At 40.1% G+C, this 18801-nt stretch overlaps 1 protein-coding gene across 1 annotated transcript; it reads left to right on the top strand.

The window, feature by feature from the left end:
• Window positions 1-1916: 1916 nt before the first annotated feature.
• Window positions 1917-14043, top strand: GCM1 (GCM transcription factor 1). The gene is made up of 5 exons (XM_006137743.4): window positions 1917-2353; window positions 5625-5877; window positions 7944-8056; window positions 9346-9474; window positions 12350-14043. Exons 1-5 carry the CDS (start codon window positions 2048-2050, stop codon window positions 13100-13102), a joined length of 1554 nt encoding a protein of 517 aa, XP_006137805.3. The 5' UTR covers window positions 1917-2047; the 3' UTR covers window positions 13103-14043.
• Window positions 14044-18801: the final 4758 nt, after the last annotated feature.

Raw genomic sequence — 18801 nt, 5'->3', positions numbered from 1 at the left:
TTCTTACCTGTATCTGGCTGTGCACATCTAAGTTTTGATTGGGCAGCAGCCAGAGCACATTAGCATATAGTATCTGATCATGGAATAGAGTACAGCTACCTAGACTTAGTGACTAAGGGCAGAGAGCTCTGTCCTCAAAGAATCTCTTCCTTCAGATGACACCACATCAGTTTCACCCACATAACAAGCTAAGGAGGTAAGATATGTGATAGAAGTCCTAACTGGTGGTTGACTGAGGATTGCTTTAAAAAAAACGAAGGATACAAACATATTTACCATAAAGTAAAATTTAAATTTTGTAATGTTGATGTACTTCAGTCAGAAGATAAACAAATAGCAATCAAAATAATTAAAAAGCTATAGTGCAAGTCTATGAGAAGAAATTTTGCAAGTATTTCAGACCATACCAACAACTAACTATATAACATTGTTCCCTGCAATTGTCTTCTATTCTGTATTAATAAGCCATCATTTGTCATTCACTGAATTTTAAAGTAATAGTTCATTATTCTTTTTTCTTTGGCAAATGAATATAAAAGGAAATTGCTACACTATAAATTGGTAAGGATTCATTCTAATGAAAAAAATATTAAAACTCAATTTTCAAGCCAGTTTGTTTTGAAAAGTATTTGAAGAAAGGATTGGATTATCTTTCTGAAGTATATAACAGTCATTTAGTATTCCAGGATGCTTAACATTCAAGGGTAATTTGTTTCACAAATGCAGCACAACTTTCCAACGCAATTTACATGTTAGATTGTCTGTTCTAATTTTACTATCCCTGTCTGCAGCAATGACTATATTAGTCCTCATCATATAATATGGGAATCTATAAAGACCTGCTGTTTTCTATAGCCCTTGGTATGTAGCTCTCGTAAAGCAGCTTTTCCCAAAATAAGATTATTCTAACATCTTTTCTGGAGCAAAAAATGAATTAGTTGCTTAGTAAAAATTAAATTGCCAATCAAATCACTAAGCAATTAATATTAAATACCATGTGTCATGTTTAGCGTTTTTTTGCATGCATTTTACTGTGAATATCAGATCCGAGCAATGTGTAATCCACTTACTCCTTCACCATTGATATGTTCTGATTTATTTATTGGAGAGTGATACTTCGAATATACTGTTTATGTTACCTTTCATCCATGGATCTCAAAATGTTTTGCAAATGTTCACTGAGCCTCATAACACTCCTTAGAGGTATTATCAAACTCATCTCTTGGCTAGGTAAACTGAGGCACCTCTCCAAGATCTTGTCACTTGCATAGCCAATAACAATAAAATAATGTCTTAAGTACCCTATTCTAGGTATTAGACAAACTCTCTAATACATTATTATGCTACAGTTATGTATTTCACCACTCAGCATGCTACATCTGATCCTTACATGGCGTAAATAAAAGTAATGAAGATAATGAAGCTATGACAATTTTCCCCATCTGAAACTTTTCAGATTTGCCTTCTCTCTCAGAATTAATAATGATTTCCCTCAAGAAAAAGAATTTTTTATATGTGTGCACATTGCTGAAGTGGTACTATGCTTAGCTAATCCTGAAATTATGATGGGAAAGCATAAGAAATTGCATGTGAAATATATGGAATGCCAACCATCATTTTTAACTAACATCCCAAATTCTCTTTTTTTGTCGGCTAGTTGAGATAGGCTGCCCAGTGCTACCCATTTTTAACGGCTGGGCTCTCAGAAATGCATGCAATTTTTGACATGGCCAAGAACCATTTCAACTGAAATGATGTAACAGAGTCACCCATTGCTCCACACTTTTGTAATGTACAGTATGAGGAAATCCCAGCATGTAACTAACAAGAAAAAGAGGCCTTAGCAAATACTGAGCGTCTCAGTCATTTTGGCTCTGAAAAGATAGGGCAATTCTGATCTCACAAAGAAGCATGGGAATAGAGTTATATGAACATAAATTTGGACTGAAAAGAGAATGCACAAAACAAACCATTTATAAACCCACCGTGAGCTTTCAGTTAATGATGCCTCCATAAGATCACATTCTATCTCAAAGCTATATTTTCCATGGCTTTGTCTGCTTGCAAAACTTTTAATGGAACAAGTTTTTCTGGCAGAAGAACACTGATTTTTATCTTTAATGGGCAGCCTCTCTATCGCTTAGCTTCAGGAAACAGCTTCCTCAGTGTAAACTGCCTGAGAGCGGTGACAGCTAGTCAATTTCAAAAGAAGGCAGTGGAGATTTGCTTGCTGAGTTTGGGAAGGAATTCCGAAATGCTGAAAGTTGCAGATGATATTACGGACCAGGAGGACGCCACTTCTCAAAGTGGAGAAATGACAAACTGGGATATCAATGACATCAAACTACCTCAGGTATGTGTGTGTGTGTGTTAGAAGTTACCAATCATGGAATACCTTCTGAAACATCCATATTTTATCATCTTTCCTCATTTGCCACTTCCCCAGTCCCCATCCTCTAGATTGCAAAAGGCATTTTGTTGAATAGCTAGAAAATTATTCTTTAAAACATTTAAGCATTCATACATGTATCTTTGAATTATACACCCAAAAGAACTCTCTATGTTACAAGAAGTGGTGATACTAAAGTTTCTCTAGTTCTCTGGTCCACTGGTTGAATTAAACAGCTAGTCAATATTTTATTTTATCCTCTCTGTTGAATGTCTTATTTATTACATACCATTCACTCATGCTCTGAACAGATAATTATTAATTTTCTCAATGGTTTAGAACTGTAATATCTGAGTGCTGCACTACAATAATGAATTTATTTTCACAATAGCACTGTGAAGCAAGGAAATGGTATTATCCCATTATATAGATGGTATCAGAGGCACAGAGATTAAGGTAAAAAGTGATCAGGAACTTCGGGTGTCTAGTTTGAGATGCCTAGGACTTGATTTTTCAGAATACTTTGCACTATATCACATTTTATCTGTTCAAAAAGCACAGAAGCCACTGATTTCATTTGCAAATGTGAGCACTCCACACTTCTGCAAAGCAAAGCCAGGTTCAGTCTGGGTACCGGACACTTTTAATGTAGTTTTGTATGTGTGTAATTTCTTGGGTTTAAAAAAAAAAAAGCAAGCTGAAAAAACTGAAACTCCAATAAGTGGCAACATATTGACACTAACATGGGTTATCAGCATTGCAGGGAAGGGGTCAGATAGGGTGGGGTGGAAGAAGAGCATGGGCAGGGCCATAGGTGCTAGAACTATGGGTACGGGGGGAGGGGAGAGTGCTGCAGCACCCCTGGGCTTGAAGTGGTCTTCATCATAAACAGGATTTATAGTTTGGTTCAATGGCTTTCAGTACCCCCACTATAAAAATTCTTCCAGCACCCTTGGGCAAGGCCTGGGGCAGAAGTCAAGCTCCCCTCACCTGGAGGGGAAGTCAGCACCTATGACAGCAGATGAATAGTGATCCCTCAAGCTCTTGATACCAGTCCCAGTTTCCCTCTTCATGCTCCCCATCTGAGTCTGAATCTTCCTCTACATCAATTTCAAGTTTCAATCTCCCTTCCTGAGCTTCTCATCCTAACACCCCCACAGGCTCCTTGTCCCAATCTCCTTGCCAAGCCAACTCAGTCCCTCACCCACTGAACCCAAATGCCCCCATCCAATCATTCTCCCTCCCAAACTGACTCCCACTCACAATTACCCTCAATACCCATCCTCCCTTGTCCAAATCGATTGCCTGATCTGGCCCTCCTCCCACAGGTCCACTTCTTGTCCCATCTGTATTTTGGATTTTTTTTTCTTCTGAACTGACTCAAGAACACTTATACCAAGCTTTTCTACACCAACAAAGCCAGAAAAATGCCATTTTGGAAGCACTGAACCATAATATTTCCAAAAGTAAATATTTGAAATTGACATTCTTCTTGATTTCACTGCTTCTATCTGTGCTAATAGCCATGAAACTGACAAGAATGTCACTTTTATTCAGCAGCAATCTGGATCCCCACGTCTGCTGGTCCAGGACAGCATCACCATGTAGACCCTACATGGTGGGGACCCTAGGCTTCCAGATACTTGAGCCTACTCAGGTGTACAGTATATGAGGGAGCCAGCTGGCCTGGGAATCTGGAAACTCTGGGCCCCCCCAGTGTGGAGCTGTCTGGATGGCAAAGCTGTCCAGCAATCATGAATACTGGAAGCTCAACACAGGCCTTCCAACACCCAATTCTGAAGCAGTTTGGAAGACCTTAGCGTGAGTGGGATTCATAGGACTGCCAGGCTCTAAATCTATTAGCTGAGCTGTGTCTAAAGTCAGGGCACCTTGAAGTCTGATGTGATGCAACTGAAATTCATACTTTCAGAGTTCTAGGCCTCACACCCAGAGAGAGGAGCTGAGAGTTCCCTCCAGCTAGGGCTTGTAGGCTCAGAGCTCCTGGGCATTTTAAGCTTGGGACTTCTGAAAAAACAAAACAAAACAGTGCTTTGATGAGACTTGTTCATGTTGTCACAATCTGTTTCTGATAAAGGCATCAGAGTGTTTTTTTGGTTCTTTATAATCTTTTTACATTTTCTTCTTGTCCTGACTGTAGCCCTTGTGTTGATGTCTGGCTGGCCCCTTGCTAAAATGTCATTCTGTTTGTGTCATTTTATATTTGTTGTTTACAATATATATTTTAACTCAGCCTCTAACATGGGTGGGAACCTAAGGCTTGGGGGACAGATGCAACCCCTGGCTTGCCTGGATCTGCTCCCCGAGACTTGGGACTCCCCTCCTTCCCTCAGCACTAGGGAGACCGTGAAGCTGGAGCACACAAAATCTACTAGCCTGGGCCTCCAAGCTCTAGCGTGTGAGGGGATGTGGGACGTGACTTTCTCCTTCTCGGAGCGGAGACATCAATGAGGGCTTGGGGTTTTTTTTCTTTTGCTTCTCACTTGTGTGTGGCCTATGGATGGATTTTTCTGTGAGTCAGCAGCCCCCTCAACCCAAAAAAGGTTCCCCACCCTTGCGCTAACAGAAAAATAAGCTCTGAATGAAATGTTGTATATTGGGGTGAAGGGGAGAGGTTTACGTTAAAACAGAAATATGATCTAAGAACTAGCATTTGACCTGAATAAAACACTGCATGAGGAAGCTCAGGAAGGTTTGAAGGAGTCTGGATATACTTCAGTGCTCATCCTCTCTCTATGAAAAGTCAGGCTAAACCAAAAGCAAACTCTTGGCTCTGATTGCAAACTGTGCAATGCTGTAAAATAATAGCAGTGGTGAAGCAAGCCATGGAGTGCACAAGAAATTATCCAGCTCATAATTGCTAAGTTTCAGGGCTGTGTAGGAAACGTCATTTAAAATAGGCGGCTTAACTCCACTTAGTGTATGACCTTCAATTCCTGAGGCTTCTCTGCACCTGACTGGGCCCTGGGATGAGTGAGAGCAGCCTGGAGGCCAAGGACTGTTTTGACAGCTGATGAAATCCTTGGAGCAAAGGGGAACTGCGGCCATGGTGCCCATCCATCCCCCAAGCGTATTCTAAAGGAATCCTCCTGTTACTGGCTAGCCTGGATTTAGGCCTGCAACACACTGCCAGAGTGACAATCTAGCCTATTGCTTTCACAATGAGAAACTACTTTCTTCCTTGACTAAAATGTGTCATTTTTTGGGTTCTTAACAGGAGGTGAAACAAACAGATTGGTTTCAAGAATGGCCAGATTCCTATGTAAAGCATATCTACAGCTCAGATGATAAAAATGCTCAGAGGCATCTGAGTAGCTGGGCGATGAGAAACACCAATAACCACAACTCTCGCATCTTAAAAAAGTCCTGCCTTGGGGTAGTGGTCTGCAGCAATGACTGCTCGGCCACAGATGGGAGGAAGATATCTCTGAGACCGGCCATATGTGATAAAGCCAGACAAAAACAGCAAAGTAAGTATGAATATGTAGAGATGGCAACACCTGCCTTAGTTCTCATTAATTCCCTACTTAATGAAAGATTATAATATCATAGAAATTAGAGATGGAAGAGACTTATTGCAACATCCATTCTTTTCCACTGGGATTGCAACAATGTTCCCTATTGTTAAACACAACTTGTATATTTCAGAGGAATTCTAGTGAGTATTGTTTCCTTTTTTATTTTTACTGATTTGGCTTCTCAAAACTTTCTTTTGTAGCCTGGCTTGTCTTAAAAGTCAGCCTGTGCTGTCTATTTAGCGTTAACTAAGGCTTGATACAGATGAGTTCCTGGAATACTAATTTGCACAGGAACCTCATTTCCATAGGAAAATATTTTAATTTAAAGGTAACCTCCAAAGGAAAAAATGAGCTGATTTTTTTAATGATGTAGAAAAAATATTTTTCTAAAGAAAAGATTATTTTTAACTCGTTTCTCTGTTAGAAATTCAGCTCCTGTCTATATTGACAGATTCTATAATGACAGGAAAAGGGGACAACACAAAAGCTGAGAGATCAAAAGTTGAATAATTGAGAAGAGAAGGGATTTGTAGTCAGACTTGTTAAAATTCTTTTTTGATTATTTGGTTTTATTAATGGTGCCTAATGAACATTTTGCATAAGGGAAATTTTGTTAAAGACTTTAATTAAACTTAAGCTTGAAAAGAATAAATTTTATCGATAGAAGTCAGTAAACTTTGATTTCACAGTGCACATATTAATTGTTAAAAAAATCCTTCAAAAATAATGAAAACTTACTGATAGGCAAAGTAAGAAGAATGCTGATTGAGAACATACTAGAGTTTGGTTTAAGGATATTTGCTTTGCATATTTTACATGTGATGTTATCCCCCTGATAATTTTGCAAAACTATTCAAATTTAAATCAATAAACATTTTTAAAATGCTGAAAATTAGCATCTATATTATCCATTGAAATTTATTTTTAAAAATAAATCAGATTCTTCCAAATCTAGCTGAAGTTTTGGAATCCATAATAAATATCCCTGAGCTCTCACAGGGATATTGGTCTCCCAGCCAAATCAGGGAAGATCAGATTTGAAATTCCTGATATTTTTAAATAGAGCTTGTTGAAGTTTGGATCCTCTGTTCCTCAGGAATTCTGACATTTCAACATTTCTGTTCTTCCCACATCACAATGAAAAATCAACAGTTCTAAATTTCCCATGAAAGAGAATTGCCAAAAAAATGGGTTACAGAAATATCTAAATGACCCGATCAACATTTTTTTGTTTTTATAAGGTTGAAGTTCTTTGTTGCAACATTTATCATTCAAAATATATTAGTTGAAATGATAAATTAAAGTTGGGTTAAAAAAAGAACTAGAGATGTTCATGAAGAATAGGTTCATCAATAGGTATTAGCTAGGATAGTCAGGGACGCAATCCCATGCTCTGAAAGTCTCTAGCCTCTGAGCAGGCGATGGGTCACTGAATAATTGCCTGTTCTGTTCATACCCTCTGAAGAACTTGGAAATGGCCACTGTTGGAAGACAGGATATGGAGCTATATGGACCTTTGGCCTGACCCAGTATGGCCATTCTTATGATAATTTTTCAATGAACATTTTGATGAAATTGGCGCAGTTTGACAAAACATTTATTTTATTGAATCAGCATTTTCCAGTGGAAAATTTCTTTCAGAAAAATTTTAATCAGGCCTCCTTCTCAGTTGAAAAACAATCAGAAGACCAAAACCTTCATTGCCCAAAATATTAATTGCTCTTTTAAAAATAATTCAATGAAAAACCAAAATAGGTCAAAAAGTACAATTTTTAGAAATATCCATTGCAGATCACCTTAACCATAACAGGAGAAAGGTCCTTCTTTGCCAATGTTTGATTTTTCTATATGTACGAAAGGGTTTTTTGCACAGGTCTATTCAATACATCTTTTGAGCACACAAGCACTGTAGTGTAAGGTAACATTCCACTGCAAATGAACCATTCTCACCGATTCAATTCATCTGACTGCTAGATGCCCTGCACAGATGAAAATGTATCCTCCTACCCTTGTTCCAGGGAAATGCTGTCCAAACTGCAGTGGACCTTTAAAGCTTATTTCCTGTCGAGGCCATGGTGGGTACCCTGTCACCAACTTCTGGAGGCATGAAGGGCCATTCATATTTTTTCAGGTTGGTGTAAAATAGTTTTATCCAGACCAATTTAAAAAGGTATTTAATCAGGTTAACTGAAAACAGAATGGACTAGATCTCTGTGAGCTAATGTACTAAAAATAACAATGTAGATGTTGTTGTGACACAGGTGATGGCACAGACTAGCCACTCGAGTACAGACCCAGGAAGGTCAGGCAGGCTTGTACTTACCATCCACACTGCTATTTTAGCATGCTTGCTAGAGCAGATCTAGCCTGTGTCTATCCAGGCAGGGTGATGTTTTCCCAGCTGCAATGCAGACATAATTTAAAGTATTATAAGACAAAGCCCTGACCCTTACAGCTTCAGAAATGCTGTTTTGCTGCTACATCCTTCCCAGAATGCATCATGCAAGACTAAGGATTTCTTAGAGCGGTAAGGAGTCATACCAAGCCTTTGTAAGTGGTAGCCCATCATATACACACTGTACTTTTTAGGATTTAGTAGCAATTGCACAAAAATTTCAATAATGGGCCAGATCTTGACTAATGTAAACAGATTTTGTAAAGCTTTCCTCTGACCCTTTGGGAAATATGCAGTTTTGCTTTGTTTGTAAGTACTTGTTCTCCACTACCATAGTATATGAGCACTTCATAATGTTTACCATATTTGTCCTGAGGACACTACCCTGTGCAGCAGATATTATCCACATTTTACAGATGGGGAACTGAAGCAGAGAGAAGCTCAGAGACTTGCCAAAGATCACTGAGGAAATCTGGGGCAGAACAGGGAATTGAACCCTAGGTCTCTTAAGTCTAAGGCTAAGTTCTGAACTATCCTTCCTCTCCTCTAGGTCTTTGCACCTGCTGGAGACATTGCCAAACATATTTAGTTTTAATAACTAGCATACTGCATTTACAAACATGCATATCAAGTTAATTCTCAAAGAAATAAAGATAGAAATGAATTTTCAGATTAATCATACTATATATCTATATAGTATATATATAAATAAATCTTCCACGAGGGAAACTTTCTTACACATCTAAGTTCTAACTGACAGCACCACTGCAAGTGTGGACTCCGTTGAGAAGAGCCCTGCATGTAAATGTTGTACAATGGTTTTGTGATTTCCGCAAATGTCCACTAGCAGCAGACCACCCTATTCTGTTTTGCTGAGTTGCATGCATCTTGTGAGGTGTAAGACTCTAACCACTGCGACACAAAGACCTTAGATGGATTTTACATACATACCATAAGTTCTGAACTCCTAAATTTACTATTTGAGCTCTGTTTTAAACTTGAACTTAACCCATTCCTTTTTAAAGTCTAAGGGGGCCCATGATCACCCAAGACCAGAAACCAAACTAGAAGCAGAAGCAAGAAGATCAATACAGAAAGCACATACAGCTGTTGCTCCCATTTCTGCAAGGCTAAAAAGATGCCGGGAGGCTGAGGTAACATTTATGATTAATATACAAAACATAGAGGGATTGTCCTATGTACCATGCTGCTTGAGTTACCTGGACCTTGGGTCTGAGAGTCAGCAACCTGGGCATGTACCCCTGAATAAAAACTATGGCCAGATTCTCTCTTTCCTTAGAAAAGCCCTCAGAAGTGGAGACATCTGTCTTTGTGGCTTTTGCCTCAGCGCTCTCCCCAGATTTTTGTGTTGTGGGGACTCTCACCCTGCAAAATGAGCTGGGATTTGGCCAAAATAACCGGCAAAGCTCCATGATGTGTAGCTATCAAGGATCCACAAGAGGCATAGGACTCTACAGCTGTACAGTAGCTCCAGGTTCCATCCCACCACCACCTCCTCCAGCTACCTCACCATGCTATTCCAAACGGGAGCTGTGCTGCCAAGACATTCTCCACTTGCTGTGCAGGTCCTATTAATGATGTCAAGGGGGCCGCACATAAAAGTTAATGTTGTCTCACCTTGAGTTCAGTTTCTATGGATTCAGCAGGGATGGTGAGCAATAACGTGCATCCTTCATGCTTAGCCAGTGTTTCTAGACCCCTGGAGATTCTCTGCAGAGCTGAGAGAAGGTTAATTCAGAGGCGGCTGTTCCCTGCCCTGACTCTGGAAATGGTGAGAACCACACGCAGCATCCATGCACAGATCTCAAGACTATAATCCAGCCCAGAATAAGGAAGTCAGGTTGGTCAGCAGAGCTATTGGCATTCTTTGAGCGAGGTCACATTATAGGTACATGTATATATCACAGGTACCCAGCTGCACCTGCTGTTTGGTGGATGAAAGACAGTGACACTTATCACAGGTCGGGTGTTAGACACTGACACACCTTCTGGGTGCTGAAAGATGGTATGAATCCTTTCCAGAGGGAGCTAACTACCTCCCAATCTCTCAGTTCTTCATGAAAGAATGTGGCGAATCGGTGAATCCTTGAAACTCCACAGAATGGAGTCAAAGATAGAACAGTGGAGATTAAAGCAGCTAGAATGAAACAGTGATGTGGAAGATCTAAGTGATTTAGTGAAACTATGCTGGGAGGGTATGACAAAGTGGAGTGAGTGGGAGAAAATGACTTCTGAGGCAATAGGGAGAGAATACAAGATGCAGTATTGAGGCAGCTAATGTCTGATACGAGAACCAGGGGATATGAACTTTCGAAAAAGCCAATGAGTCTATATGTAAAACTCGGAAAAAATGATCTAGAAAAAATGATTCTCATGGTTTCGATTCTGTCCTTATTTGCTGAGGTGCAGTTCTTCCCCCACAATGGCACAAGATTTGCCATTTTTCCTGTGTGCTTGATCCTGCTATTCAAACTCAGGCAAAACTTTCATTGTCCACTTCTCAGTTCTTCTCCCATTAACGTCCATGAGAGTTTGGGCCCAAGACTCCATAAATACATGCTATTCGAGTCGGATCCTCAGCGGTGTAAATCAGTATAACTGTTTAATTGCTCACCTGCTTCTGTTTCTCTCAGGCTCATTTGTTCCTGCATGTGTTTTTCTTTTCTTGAAATCATGATCCCTGTCACATGTTGACAATTCCGACAACTAGCTGTGAGGTCACAGAAGATTGTTGACTTTAGATGAAGAATAACTTACTGAAGCAGAAAAATCTTTCAAAAAATAGGGGAGAACTATAAAAAATTTATGTGATCTAGAAATGGAACAATTTTCAATAGAATGTTTTTAAACTTTTCCATATGGCATCAGCTGGTTTTCAACTATGACAGGGCTGGGCCCTAAAGAATGTACATTCAGTGAAATTTCCTCATACAGATATTTCCAGAATATGTGAAGGGAGTTTTATTGTGGCTGGATCCATCAAGTCATAAAGTTGCAGTAATTAAAAGGATGCAAAAATAAAATGACAAAGAACTGTAAGCACTAATCATTAAATATACACAAAAAGAAGGTGTTCTGTAAGAAATTAAACCTTGTAAAATTATAATCCAATAATAAGAGTACTTAAAGAGATTGCAAAACTCCCAAAAACTATGCTTAGCAGAATACTTTCAGTGTGCAGCAGCTTCATTGAATGAAACGGACATTTGTGAAACTCTGAATTTTAAAAAAATTAAAATGTCAATTAAAATAAGTGGTAATACTTTTACAGATTTCTGAAGAATAATATTTATTGGGTTGAAAAATATCAACTTAAACAAAATGTATCAACCTTTAAAAAAAAACACTTTCTTATTCACCTGCAGCAAAGTTCCAAAGAAATAGGTAGATTAGCCTCTGTGATAATGAAACTGCTGTTTCAATACATTTACTAACAAGTATTATTTTGCTACATTCTAGATTTTTGATTCTAGGTACATTTTCCATTAAGTCTTTGGAGGCTGAGTTATCTATATTTACATGGCCACCATCAGCACAACCCTGACCTGAAGTACTATTTTGACCATTTTACAGACAGGATGGAATAATTATATGACTTGCCCAAGGTTATACAGGAAGGCTGTGTCAGAGAAGAGAACCCAAATCTTAAAAGTCCCAGATTAACATCTGAACACCATGGCCATTCTTCTCCTTCCTTTGCTGGTTTTGCTTCCTTTTTTTCTATTATGGAGAAACAGACACTAGTTCAAAGGAAGACACTCCGCTGGATGGGTTTCTTTCTAATTTAAATTTGCTTGTACTGTGCCATCAGCCTCCTAAAATTCACCATTCTAGATCCATAATATTAACATAATCCAAGGAGAGAAGAAATATAAACCAAGATGTACTTTGGTACTCTGACTGGTTTTGTTTTGTTGTTTGTATTAACAGAATTAATTGCTGTGGGTTAATCATATGGATTTATTTGTCTGTTTTGTTAAATATTACATTTTATTTTTCTTTCTTAAGTCCCTGACAGGTAAGATGCAAAGTCAAGGAGCTTTGCCTTTACTTCTTTCTAATCAGGAAAATTACCTATCATCCTGCAGTTTTAATGGACATTTAATAGACAAACACCCTCAAGAGCAAGTAATAAATAACTGTTTGTCTCTTGCCAAAAGCTATGGTTTTGGAAGAACCCCTTACCTAACAGAACACTCTCAGGACATAGGATCTAACAAATACTATGAGAAGTGCAAAGAAATTGGCATGAGGGAATATGTTAGTGGAGACCTGTCTGGAACTTCTTTGAGCAATATGCATACTGACTATGGAGAGTCACAAGCCCAGAATAAGAACACTACCCTTGAAAGGAATCCACGTACTGAGAAGTGTTGCAATGGTTCTGCCTTATCTTTGGCTGATCTGCATTGTGAAATTGCTCCTTCACAAAACTGTACGGATTCCAGTATCGATCATGTTCCCAATATGCCACCTACAACAAAGGCCGGTTACCATCCTTCCAGGTCTAACACAGGCTTGTCTGGAGATGATTTTTATGAAGGGAAACTGCATGTGAATTACAACAACAGCTACATCCCTTCTTCTTTGAACCCGCTCACTCCGGAGGATCCCTACCTCATTATGAACTCTGCACATCACCATCAACAGCCTTTGCTACACACTAAAGGAAATGAATGGGACTTTGAAGAAGAAAGAAAATACACCAATCTGGATTACTGCAACAATGAAATGTTTTTTAGTCTCTACCCTTTGTGGTGATCAGGTGTATAATGTCCCCTCTTTCTTGCACTTGTAAAAGTGAGCCTGATTCTCTGCTCTGTGTAGCGTGGATGTAAGATGCTGCCTTTCTGACTGGGCAGCCCTTTACCCCCTCACTCGACACAAGCATAAAAGACTGCACAAAGGTTGATAAGCAAGCTCAGAGAGTAGAGCCACCCTGCACCTTCCTCAGGCCTCTCATTGCTCTAGTACAGCAGGGCAGGGGAGCCATAATCCATCCCAGTTTATTCCTACCATCATTCTCTGGAGTGTCTCTACTCCCTGTTTGGGGATATATCTATTCATAACGCCCCACTGATGTCTTCTGTCACCCTATTGAATTGTTCTTAACATTAGCCACTTTTCTTTTGCAAAACTTACCCTACTCTCATGTAAGGTGGCAACAGACCTTGAATACAAATGTCCCTTATTCCACCCCATCTGTATATTATGCAAATCACCCATGAAAAATCAAGTCAAGCATATAGGTGCCTAACTATGGAATTTCCTGCTGACATACCTTTTGACAATTTTGGCAGACTTCTTTACATTTCTCTTGGACCGTGTATTTTTTCCACAAGTATGTGATCTCTGTTGCTCTTTTGGATTCTATTTCATTATTCTCCATTCCACAGTAAGTTGTACTGTATTTCAAAGCTCTGAACTAAGTTGGAACTTAGCAGTGATCACTAGAAGAGACTGCTTTGGACCCAAAAACCCCGAGGAAGTTCAGATCTAGATCCACATTTCATAGATGGTTCTTATTAATATAATGGGCTGAATGAACCAAAACCCTGGATCCAAACATCCTTAAGCTTTGTGATCCAGATCCAAACTTTGTGATGGAGTCCATCTCTATTCTCTAGTCTTACAAGCAATGTCCAGATTATATGTTATGATGTAAGATGCTATAAAGTTTTTATTGATACTAACCTGGATCAAGAGTATTACAAAATAAGTGGCAATAAAACTGTTCTAGTACCTCACACAATGAAATAGTTGGTGTCTGTCAAACAGGTTCAGTGTATTCACTTCTCTTTCGTTTGCATTTTTCCTTTCTTTAGATACTCTCTGTCTTTTCTACTTTGAAGTATTTAGTTACTATGGCAATGGTACCATCAGCAGGCAGGGTGGAGTTTAGTGACATTTACATGAGCAGGATAAAATATATTTATAGGATGTTTCAAAATGCATATTGCAGTTTGTGAAACAAAAGGATCTGCAGTAGCTTTCATGAGCAGGAAAGTTGCATAAATCTCAGGATTCCAGTGTGGTAAATTATCCTTTTAGGTGTTGGCTTTTTCAGGTACCTTCTCATTAGTCTGTCAACATATAATTTGACACATTTTATTTGTATTATTCATCAAGTCTATACTTCGATGCTAAAGTTAATTAATGACAATAGCCACGTTTATATTCATTAAGATACAAAACATTCAAAAGAGTGGTAAACCCTCTGGCTTCAGAACATAAGCCCTTAACTAATTGATGAAGGTGAGGAAGGAGCTCTCTCTTGAGCTGGTTATTCTATAACTGTTTCTGCTGGGAATCTTCTTCAAAAACTTCTAGTGCCAGGCCTTGCCAGACACTGAACACTGGGCTAAAGGAACTGCTGGTCTGATGCTGTCTTTCAGTTCCTGTGTTCTTTGCCACATCTTCTAAATTTGCTTAGACTTTAGTTCTACTGTTGTTGGAATAACTAATCCTTGGTGTTGATTCAGTGCCTTCCAAAACACATCACAATATTAAAGACATGGATTTCAGAAGAGGCCTGAAGGGAAGTATTATTATCCCTATTTTATAGATAGGGAAACTGAAGAACAGAGTGGCTGAATAATTCTCCTAAAGTCACACAAAGGTGGCTCAGATCTGTGGGCTTCCAGTCCCAAGACATCCACTCAGGCTTTGCCAACCCATGAAAGCTCAGGGCTATGTCTACACTGGCGTGTTCTCACACAAAAACTCTTTTGCAGAAGAGTTCTTCTGCAAAACTCTTCCAGAAGAGAGTGTCTACACTGGCATGTGCTTTTGCGCAAGAGCATCCATGCCAGTGTAGACGCTCTCTTGCGCAAGAAAGCTCTGATGACCATTTTAACCATAGGGCTTTCTTGCGCAAAACATTCATGTTGCATGTCTACACTGGCCTCTTGCGCAAGAACAGTTGTGCAAAAGGGCTTATTCCTGAGCAGGAGCATCAGAGTTCTGGCGCAAGAAGTCCTGATTTCACACATTAGAACGTCAGTTTACTTGTGCAAGAACACGCGGCCAGTGTGTAGACAGGCAGTAAGTTTTTGTGCAAGAGCGGCTGCTTTTGCGCAAGATCACGCCAGTGTAGACACAGCCCAGGTGTATAGAATCACAGCATTTTCTGTATAATCAGTACATTGAAGCTCTATGCAGCCAGATTTGCAGTTACTGGGATGATGGTATGAAAATACCAATCCCATGGGTGAGCCTTGTAAACAAAACATACTAAAAGTTAAAGTTGTTCTGATCATATATTACAAAAACTAAGGGAGCTAGTACATACATAACCTCTACTAGTATGAATTCTGGTCTCATAATTCTCAGTCTATTTATCCTCAGGATACCTCTGTGAGGTGGAAGTACCATTATCCCTGTTATTTACATGGAAAACTGAGGCATGGGGTGCCTAAGGCCTAGATCAGGGCTACTCAACTTTGGAAGCCCCGGGGGCCACAGTGATACTCATAGCACGTGCCAAGGGCCGCAACTTAAGTGTGGTTGCGTATACATGCAAATATATATGCAAATAACTTCTTTCACACTGGCGGGTATGAATACAAAGATTAAGGCAAGACCACACAACACACAGGCCCCATTTAAGTCAGTTCTGCTGATATTAATAAAATGCAATATTTACCCGATTTCCACCCATATGACAGCACTCTTAATGAGCACTGACAGTCCAGGAATTTAACTACTAAAATTCATATCAGCAGAAAATCATTATATTCGCTTTTTTATTTTGGCTCCCACCCGTGGGCCGCATGTTGAGCCCCACGTAAATCTAAAGCGCACCATGGGCCACAAACAAATGGGCTGTGGGGCACATGTGGCCCACGACACATGTTGAGTAGTCCTGGCCTACATCCATAAGGGGACTTTGGCTGTGGGGGTGCCCTCAGCCATTTTGCCAGTCAGCCGAAGATAAAAAAGATTACATATCCAGACAATCAGAAAGAAAGGAAAAGAAAAGAATAGATTAGTTGGGCACCCCTGAAAGTTGGCACCCAAGATATCTGCCCCTACACCCAACCCCGCTTACCCCTCTCAGCACTCAACTAATCCCAGCTACCTAACTTTTAGGCCCTTTGAAAAATCTCTGGAGTGGCCGGAATAAAGTCTCTACTCTCCCTGTACAATGGCTGGAGGGAGAAAGATGACTGACAAAAGCCAGCATAGTTGGCTATTTTAGATGTCTGTAGAGAGGGGTATCTTCTAAACTCTGCCCCTCTCACAGAGGTAGGTGCCTAAGTCTAGGTTGCAGGGAGGCACCTGGGTCTCCTTGCAATCCCCAAACAGGAACCTCTCACCTCTGCTACATCAAACTACTTTCCTCCTCCCCCGTAAAGGGGATTAGAGGGTACTTCAAAGTGGCAGCACCGTGTGGAGCCTGGACTCAGCTGGGGAGTCCTCAGCTGATCCCGGGCTCTGTGCGGTGCTGCCACTTTGAAATGCTGCGCAGAGCCCAGGATCAGCTGGGGAGTCCCCAGCTGATCCCAGGTTCCATGGAAATGCTATGGTCCCCCTGCTGACCCCTGGCTCCATGTGAGCGCTTCTGCTTTGAAATGCACAAGAGCCTCTGGGAAATGCATTTCAAAGCAGAAATGTCTGCGTGGAGCCCAGAGTCAGAGAGACTTCCCGCTGGCAAGCAGAGTTCCAACTTTCAAGAGCCCCTACTCTTGAACCAAAGGAGGAGTAAGAAGTGCCTATCAACTAGTCAATTAGTTGATGGAAGTTCCATTGGCTACTTGACTGGTAAATTAATCAATATTTAACATCCTTAGCCCCAAGTCAGTAAAGCACTTAAACAAAGTTCCCAATTAATTCTAAAGATTTCAAGAACTGCTGCAGACTGCAAATACAATGGATCATTCTTTCAGGAAGATACATCTTACTAAAGACAATCTAATAATGTGGAATTATCAAATCTACTCATTCTAGTGGTTGATTCTCCAGAAAGACGGGAAACCACTTTACTTCTCGACAGTGCAAATTCTGTTCTGTTGGGCATCTTTTTCTAGAACATTATCTGATACTATTGGTATCACTTCCAAAACCATTGTGTAACATCCATGCCAGACAGTTACTGCAGGGGATAAAGCAAGTCATTCATTCAGTGTACTACATTGCTCTTTCAGCTCTGAATAGAAAGGGATACAGGTTTTCATTGCTTTATTTATTACTGAGTTAAAATGTTTGTATTAAAAAGTTTGAAGGGTTTGTTTTAGGTGATTCTGGTTATTTCTCAAAACCTTATGTTAGACTTGCCATTATGGTTATTACTTGGTAATTGTATCATAACATATTTTTACGTCGACTGTATCTGAGGCTTGCACAATGTACTTGTTTTTCTGAACACAATTCTGACGTCTCTCAACATATAATTTGACACATTTTATTTGTATTACTCATCAAGTCTATTTACTATAGCGTTTTCTACTAAAACTGTTAGGGAAGGGTCCGATCCTGCAAGGTCCTGGGAGCTTGCAATATGTTTGCAATGAAGAGCAGGTTCTTCAGATTCCATGAACATGAAGGAACAGTACCATGTCAAGGCCAAAGTGGTATTTCAGGCAAGAAACACTATGCAAAGAACTGCTGACCTCTTTTGAATCTACAAAAAAAATCCGTATTTTAAATGCCTGTACAAAGCATTCAAAAAGATCAAGTGTTTTTCTCGCCAGCTCTGCAACTTCTCCCCTGATATTGAGATGGAGACAGCTTTGCTGACCCCTGTGATCGTATGCTTGTTAAGATAGTCCATAGACACATTGAGCAAAGTATGCAACTACTACGTGTGAACAGCTGTGACTTAACAAATGACTGGTTACTGAACAATACTTGAAAAAGTATTCCTGTTACAGACTAACTTGGCTACCTTTCTGAAGCTTTTGAACCATAGTTGGTCATGGTAGTTACTTTAAAAGCCTGTAGGTTTCTCCCATCCCCATTGTCCAAACTCCAGACACAGTAAGGCAGGGGTGGGGAACCTCAGGCCAGGGAACCGGATGTGGCTTCCGGCTTGCATGGATCTGGCCCCTGAAGCTCAGGGGCTCCCCCAGCATGGGGGAGCCTGTGCTGGTGCTCCAGCCTCTCCTTCCCCTGCACTATAGGGCTGGAGCACACAAAATCTACCAGGATGGGTCCCCCTAGGCTGTGGTGTGGGAGGAGAATGGGGGAAGTGTCTTTCTCTTCTCAGTTGAGGACCAAGTCAGTGAGGGGTTTTGTTTTGTTTATTTTTATTTTTTTTGCTTTTCACTTGTGTGTGGCCTCCAAGTGATTTTTCTGCGGGTCAGTGGCCCCCAATCAAAAAACGTTTCCCCGACCCTGCAGTAAAGTGTATACAATTGGGATGAGGGGAGGGGAGAGATGGAGGAACTCTAGGAACTAAACCTTAATCCAGGTGGTGTTAATGTTACTATTGCTGCCATAGAACAGTCTTCTTGAAACTT

This window comes from Pelodiscus sinensis, chromosome 3 (assembly GCF_052426305.1).
Source record: "Pelodiscus sinensis isolate ZL-2025 chromosome 3, ASM5242630v1, whole genome shotgun sequence".
NCBI lineage: Eukaryota > Metazoa > Chordata > Testudines > Trionychidae > Pelodiscus > Pelodiscus sinensis.
Note: the sequence above shows the minus strand (reverse complement) of the source record. Positions and strands in the feature narration are given on the sequence as shown.